This window comes from Etheostoma spectabile, chromosome 21 (assembly GCF_008692095.1).
Source record: "Etheostoma spectabile isolate EspeVRDwgs_2016 chromosome 21, UIUC_Espe_1.0, whole genome shotgun sequence".
In the NCBI taxonomy this organism is placed as follows: Eukaryota; Metazoa; Chordata; class Actinopteri; order Perciformes; family Percidae; genus Etheostoma; species Etheostoma spectabile.
In genome coordinates this window covers 8,241,144-8,248,966 of record NC_045753.1, presented here as the reverse complement: position 1 = coordinate 8,248,966, position 7,823 = coordinate 8,241,144, and the positions used below count along the sequence as shown (strand labels likewise).

The window sequence follows — 7,823 nt, the reverse complement described above, 5'->3', positions numbered from 1 at the left end:
TGTATCTAGATATAAAGCGTACCTGGTAGACATTGTAGGCGTTAGCAGCTCGGCCCTGCAGGAACACAGAGGGGATCCACACGTTGATGAGCGCGCGATGAGCCCTGAGTGACACAAACAACATACTGTCCTCACTGCCGTCGTCGTTATCTAAATCATCATCATTACCATTATCACAGCAACATCAACAGTGTCTCAGCGCTATGCTTGGACAGCCATAGCAAACTACAGCTCACTCTGGTAAAACGCCCCAAAATCTAATTTGGTTGATCTGAGAGGGGATTGCATGAATGAATGTATGAAATCAAACAGTGTTGAGAAATAATAACTAAGAGATGCAATTATGCTGGGGGAACAGATATTTTACATGGTTGAGAAGATGTAGCTCTTTCAAGATACAAAACCAGAGGAACTCCAGAGGTAAGAATAAATTAACATAAAAAGAGGGGCGGTTGGAGGAGGGAGGAAAGAAGGGGAGAGAGTAATGCAGTAAAAGTAAAAGAGAAATAATCTTACGTCTCAAAATCTGACAGGCTGGGGTCATCTGACGTCTGGCTTAAATCACCTGGAACCTGGGAAAGTAAAAACAGCAGGGAATTGATAACAAGTAAGAGAAACTACTAGACAATACAAACTCATATACAAATATATATGCACAAATACTGTAACACAGTGTCCAATATAAAGTGATTCCCAACCAGGGGGTACTTCGGAAGTTGCTAGGTGGAATGTGGAAAGTGTGTGTGTGTGTGCGTGTGTGTGTGTGTGTGTGTGCGTGCGACTCCATCCAGCCTGTGATTTGTTTCACTCTTTTTATGCTTCCAGGTCCCTCAAGGAACTACATGACCGGGCCCAGATGATGGCCTTCTGGATGAGAGTGTGAGTGTGTGCGTGTGTGTGTGTGTGTGTGTGTGTGTGTGTGTGTTGGTTTCCCTCCATCTCTCTCATCCAAAGCTGGCCTGTCATCTTCTCAGCTCTCCCAGAGAGACTACCTAAACCTAAACTATCACCAGAGCCCCCTTTCAGTGGGGGTCTCCAGCCTCGAGGCTTTGATGAACCCTCCAAGAGTGTAACACAGCGACAGAAATGCACGCACACACCGTGAAATAAATAGACAACTGAGAAGGAGAAAGAAAGAGAGAGAGAGAGAGAGACAGTGAGGTGTAGAGGCAGAGAGAAAGTAACCGGGGTTTGGTCATCTGCCGCAGCTATTGGAAGCATGCAGCAATCAGGAGCCAGAGATGGACAGACAGACACACACACACACACACACACACACACACACACACACACACACAAAGTAGGTGGTCCAGCAGAGCAGGGCTGAAGCTGGAGGATAAGAGGTCCTATCTTCAGCCTGGGGCTCCCATCACTGCTGCTGTATCAACCCACACTGTGGACAGATTGTGTGTGAGTGAGTGTTTGTTTGTGTGTCAACACTGCTTTGAGCTCTGCTGAGCGTGACCAGATGTTGGCCTTCAGTGTGTTTGTTGTTATTGTCGAGGGCCACTTTGAAAGTGCTGTGAACAAGTACCTTGAACTACCCTTTGGATAGTTAGTGTAGCAGTGATGAGCGCCGTGATATAACGGGCACCAAAAAGAGCACCACCTACAGAAAATCAGACTTCATCAACTCAAAAGTGGATGGGAGCACACACAATTTGATTGACAGATTATCTCTGGGAATTGCAGTGCAGAAGAACCATGGAAAAATGAAAACAGAGAAAAAATATAGAAAATCATGAGCAGAGAACCATCGCAAAAACAAACAGGGGGAAGTGGAGATGAAAATCAAACAAAATCACTAAAAGGAGAGTCAAGAACATGGCAGGGGGACAGAGACAAAAGCCTTGAGGAAAAAAAAAAACCTTCAGAGAAATTAGATGAGAGGGGGCGTCATTGTGCAAGTGTGTTTTAGTGTGTGTGTCCAGTCACTCACCGGGCCTCTCAGGTCAATGAGTTCCTGTCTCATTTGGACAATGAGGTGGTCTTTGGCTATGAGGGAACGGTACAGGCGCTCATTAAACTCTATCAACTCGCCGTGCATCTCGGCTACCTGCAACACACACACACACACACACACACACACACACACACACACACACACACACACACACACACACACACACAAAAGAGGGCATTTAAATAATCATGATGAAGAACAGCATTAAATTAAACACAGTTAAGTACAAAATGGACAATAGAAAATCATGTAAATACATGAAGTATAGCGTGTGGAAAAGCTTCCATTTAACACACAAAAGGCCGACGCACATCAGGTGATCAATGTTATGACGTATGGAATGTTGACAGCAGGACAGATTCTGGGAAACAGTCAAACCCCTGACAGAGATGTGAGGGAAGGAGGGGTGAGATACACAGAGAGAAACACAGAGAGAAACCCAGACAGAGAGAGAGAGAGAGAGAGAGAGAGAGAGCGAGAGCGAGAGCGAAAGAGGGTGAAACTAGTTCATATCCAAAAAAGTCAGACTCCTGCCAGCCTGCAAATCAATTGTCATCAGCTCTAACTAACCTTGACATGGTGTTATTCACATCTGTGTGTGCTCATGGGAATATGGCCAAGAAGTTGTGTGTGTGTGTGTGTGTGTGTGTGTGTGTGTGTGCGTTCCGAGGCCTGTCTGCCTAACCAGGCTGGACAGTGTGGACAGGAGACTGACAGCTGTGACACACATTGTGCTGTGTGGAGGACACCTGCCGTCACAGCCACTTCAGCAGAGCGCCGTCTGCGGCTGACAGGTGAGCCGAGCCGAGCCGAGCCAAGTCGCTGCCCAACTGCTCCAACACCGACCTTACATACATTAAGTTATTCACATTGCATTTAAGAGTCCACACACTGGTGTGTGCCTGTATATATCCATTTCATAATATGACAGAAAGTGTCAACCTTTAGAATAGAATATGCAGTATGGTGTATTTCAAGTAAAGGCAACAATGAAAGCGAGGAATTTAACATCAGTATGTTTTTTTTTTTTTTAAACAACTAATCAACTACTTAAACAACTCTGCAAAGAGACAGATTAGATTTAATTGATTAGTAGTGTGAAAATGCCTGTGATGAGCAATCAATGAGATGGAAGCCAGGTGACCATTAGCAGACAGCAACACTCATGTGGATGTCAGGTGGGCTTTTTCTTTTCTGTCTTTGCTGGCTCTACGAGGAGCACAGTTCTATATTTTTTTTCTTGTTTTATTTATTTAGGTCAGGTTACTTCTGGTTACAGTTTCTTCACCTAGATCAAAGATAGGTTTACATTTTTTATCTTAATATTTATCTCCTGTCTCTGTCACCAAAACATTGACTTTCAGACTTCAGGACAGAAAACTGTTTTAAATGTAAATATATATTGGCATATGAATGGTTGTAGCATGACAGGGTGGAAGACATGTGTCCCTCTCTAGGAGCAACACTGAACTATTCCAACCGACAGTATAACCCACAAGTGATGCTGCTGGGTAATGTCACGACCACACAATTACATAATTAATGAAATCACAAAATTTTGTATTTTGCAGTGGTATTGAAGTGTAGTTTCAAGCACTCAGTTGCCAGGGCAACCGTCTTTCTAAAATAGAAAGCAGGGATTACAATACATGTGTTCCTCTGGAGCAGACTACCTCTGGGCCACGTTATAACAAATATGTCTCCTCCTGCAACCTAACATTTAAATGTCCTCCATTGGGCCTAAAAAGAATGAGTCAAATCAAATGTGCTACACTAAAATGAGTCAACTCATGAGTGTTCTAAAAGATTATATACAATCTACCTAGCTTAGCGCCTAAGGCAAGGTATTCAGTATAACGAGGGCCCTGATGGAAAAAGATCTGATTTAGCCTTCATCCTCAAATGCAGTATTCATCACCACACTCTGAACCAGGAGGTCTGCTGTGTATGTACAGTATGACTTTCACACGCTAGTGCTAACTTCAGTGGAGATGCGTGTTGCGTGAATGGTCTCTTGGGATACTTGTGGCTTAAATGTTAATGTCAATATTTAATCAAAATGTAATCAACCTTAAAAAGTTTTAGACAGGCAAAGGTATTCGCTGCATGAAAGGTTAGATTTGTATTAGCAGGGGCCTAAAAAGACATGAGGACTGAGAGAGAATGTTAAATACAGACAAAACACACAGTTAAACTTAATTGTGTTCAACGTGAGTAACACCAGGAAGACAACACCCAATGTCGGGCATCATACATAGCGTACAACTGCTCTCGCAAAATTAAACTAATCATACCGCAGAATAATAACAACTGCCAATATGGTAGTTGTTATTTTTTGCGGTGTGCGGTATGATTAGTGTTACATAATAACACAAGTAAATGGGGTCTGCTGTAATGAATGCTCTCTCGTCAAAACAACAGCTGCTATGGTGAAAGAAGGTTTTGCTTTGATTGACGCATCTGTCTTTGTTTCTTCATTTTACTGTTTAACTGCGGCTCAGACGTTGAATGAATTAAATAGTGACGTGTGTATCCTCCGGCAGGCTGCTTAATCTCTCCACTGTCAAACACTACCAAAACTCTACAGGCACTAAGTATAAAGTCAATAACTTGCAACAAGTCTGGGAGTTTTGGAAGGCCTTCAATCCCTTGCAGCTGATTTCAGCGATAATCATTTGAACATTTAAAATAGGAAAAGACTGCATGTATCTTATTTTCAGGACCAGTGAGTAGGATTTGGCATCAAGCAGTGAGAAACTGAATTCCGCTACCCTCCCCCTGCACTTTTCAAGCTACGGTGGTCTTCAGGTAACAAAAAAACCCTCAACGCCCTCTCTAGAGCACTACTGTGGAAACACGATAGTGGAACATGGCTGCCTCCGCGGAAGAGGAAGCTGATGAAAAGATAGACTCATAGTTTCAGGTTATTATACACTCATGAAAACATCATTTCTGCAGATAGAAAGGGACAAAGTGAATAAAGAGAAAGAACACGGTGAAGGAATAAAACGCTATTTTCTGATTGGTTCTGATTGGTTCACAGTGGTTATGTTCTGCAGCATTGTGAGATAATTAGTGAATGCAGAGCTTCATCCTGTCTTTTTCTCTCGTCAATATGAAAGGCTGAGGGGCATGGCGGTGGTTGAGAATGAGAATAGGCTGCACACCCTGCACGCTGTTATTGGCTGGGGGTTACACACCCACATGGGGCCCAGAGGCTCTTTGAGGACAGCCAGTAATGTCACGCACACTTACAAAAAAGAAGAAAATACGGGCTTTGGGAAGGTTCTCTGCAGATACAGAAACTAACAGGTGATGATTTAGGGGGGGTACTTTTTAATTAGTCTTTACATTGTTTCTAAAGGAAATCCTACACATTATACCTTTAATGTTTCTATTCGTATCCTGACGTTTGTTTCAAAAACGGACTAAGGCTTTAAAGTCGAGTTCATGCCCCTTGTACACCAGGCCCATCACATCCTGTCGTTTTCAAGGCAGGGAACAGGAAGTCCACCCTCAAACACTCAACGCCATTCATGACCTCTTATTATTTGGCGAATAGGACATTATAAAAGAGGGAATTAATTTGAAGCGTGAAGAAATCCAATTAATTCTCAGGGAGAGGGAGCTAATCAATTTGTCATTCTCTGGCTGTGCACTTGTGCGCGGCTCTGCGTGTACTGCATAGTATGCCTATGTGCATGCAAGGTGTGTGTTGTGTAAATGTGTATTTGAGAGTGTGCATGCTAAATCTACACACCCAACACTGGTCCATATTAAGCAGTGGCTGTGTGGCTACGTGCTAGCGTAGCCAATTTGTTTAAAACAAGTCAATCTTCTGGACTGTTATTAATGCAGGGTCATTCAGATGCACAGCCAGGTTTTGGTGTTCATCCAATGAAGCCCAGACCTTACAAGCAATGGGTATTACTCACTTGCATTATCCAACTCACTAGCTAACCTTTCTCTAGTCAAGGGCACCGGAAGGCTAATTAGTGGCCGCAGAAATCAAAACAAATTAAACTAAATATACAAGGAAAAAAGAGATCAGTGCAGCACAAGGTAGTTATGGAGACTTCAAAGCTAAAGGGCACTGTTAGAAAGGGTTAGGTTTAGAGTTTTGTTTAACTGCACAAAAGACAAGAAATTAAATAACAAACAATTATATAAATGCAGTCCAAAGCACATGGCATAGAAACAAAAACATAAGCAAGGGATATATTAATTACAGGGCATTAGTGCACTGATGTGTGGGTGTGTGCATGCATGATAATCCAGCATGTGTGTCTACTTATACTAATTTATATCTCCTGACACCCACAACTTGAACAGAAACTTGTTTGTCTTGAAGGTGATGGACTGGCTCACAATATCCTTCAAGCCAGTGCAGTTTTAAGTTGAAAAGATTTCAGTGAAACCACAAAAACAGCAACGAAAAAAAAACCCTGATAGCTCAACAAGTCAGCAATGTCGAAGCCTGGCAGGACTGGTGTTTGTCTGCTTTAGGCTACAGCTGATCTGGAGCCTTGGAGCCTTGAAGCCATGGCTATGTGGCTACCGCAGGGAGCTCCCAGAGCCTTCCTGCGATCAAAGATCAGGACCGAAAGTGACCAAAGTGTGTTGAAATGTTCTGCATTGGGGAGCTGGGACCAACAAACATCAGCATCACTGTCAAAATTCTCTATAACTGTTGCTGTTTTTTTGCCATCCGATTAGAAGAAAAAGTGCATTTCCTAATTTCCCAAGTTGGTCCTGAAAATAGTAGGAAATGACCAGTTTATGCAGCTAGTAATTTCACAGTTATTCAGAAATACAATGTTCCTGTCATACGTTTACCATGGAAAATGGAAAATTTAAGCACGTAACTGTAACCCATTACTATTAAAAAAAAATGAATGTATGGAGAGTTTAAAGCTACACTGTACACCATCAGTAATACCAACCTCCGGGAAAGGACGTGCCAACTCCCTGCCGAAGAAGAAATCAGGAAGAGGAGATGGAGCTGGATAGGGCATACCCTACGAAAACCACCAACCAGAATCACTAGGCAGGCGTTGCGGTGGAACCCACAAGGCAAACGGGAGAGAGGTCGGCCAAGAAACACCTGGCGACGCGACCTTGAGGCTGACACCACCAAGATGGGCTACACCTGGAACCAGTTAGAGAAAATGGCCCAGGACAGAGGACTCTAGAGAGCTGTTGTTGTTGTTGTTGGCGGCCCATACCCTGGTAGGGGTGACGGGCAGTAAGTAAGTAAGTAAGTAAGTAAAATGTAAAATCCCTAGTATTGCTATGGAGGAATGTTTTGATAAATTGATTGTATCCTTGTCTGTATCTCGTGCACAACAACGCATACAGCATGCATGCAGACTGTCAATGTGATACACATTCATGCTCACTGTTTAAGGTTATTTTTCCACTGAATGAGGCTGTGGCAGTTATGTGAAAAGAAATGTACAAGTTGACGTGGCAGGAAAAGCAGCAAAGAAGAAGACTCCTGGCTAGCAAAGATGGATGTAAACAATGCAGCTTTCTGTATGTGTACTGGTAAACTCAACAGGGTACATTCAAATAACCTGTGCTGATTTATTATGTTGAATATTTGGATACTTTGCATTCAATTTGATTTTGTTATGTAGATACATACAAAAAACATAATTGGATGTAAAGGGATAATGATCTTGCAAACACTCAAACATATAGTCCCTCTAACTAGGGCTGGGCGATATGGAGAAAATCAAATATCATGATATTTCAGACCAAATACCTCAATATCGATATTGCGACAATACTGTAGGGTTGATTATTTTTTGGCTTTACAAAATATTCACACAATGAGATTTTTGATACATAATCATCA

General features: G+C 42.5%; 1 protein-coding gene across 1 annotated transcript in view; it reads right to left on the bottom strand.

Annotated features, from left to right (window-relative positions):
* The window catches only part of snx29 (sorting nexin 29), a 173,164-nt gene that overhangs the window by 55,668 nt on the left and 109,673 nt on the right, over positions 1 to 7,823 (bottom strand). Inside the window, exons 16-18 of the mRNA XM_032501504.1 lie at positions 1,940 to 2,056; positions 517 to 572; positions 23 to 104 (exon numbers count right to left, since the gene is read on the bottom strand). Coding sequence (XP_032357395.1) covers positions 23 to 104; positions 517 to 572; positions 1,940 to 2,056 — 255 coding nt within the window. The remainder of the gene's footprint in view (positions 1 to 22; positions 105 to 516; positions 573 to 1,939; positions 2,057 to 7,823) is intronic.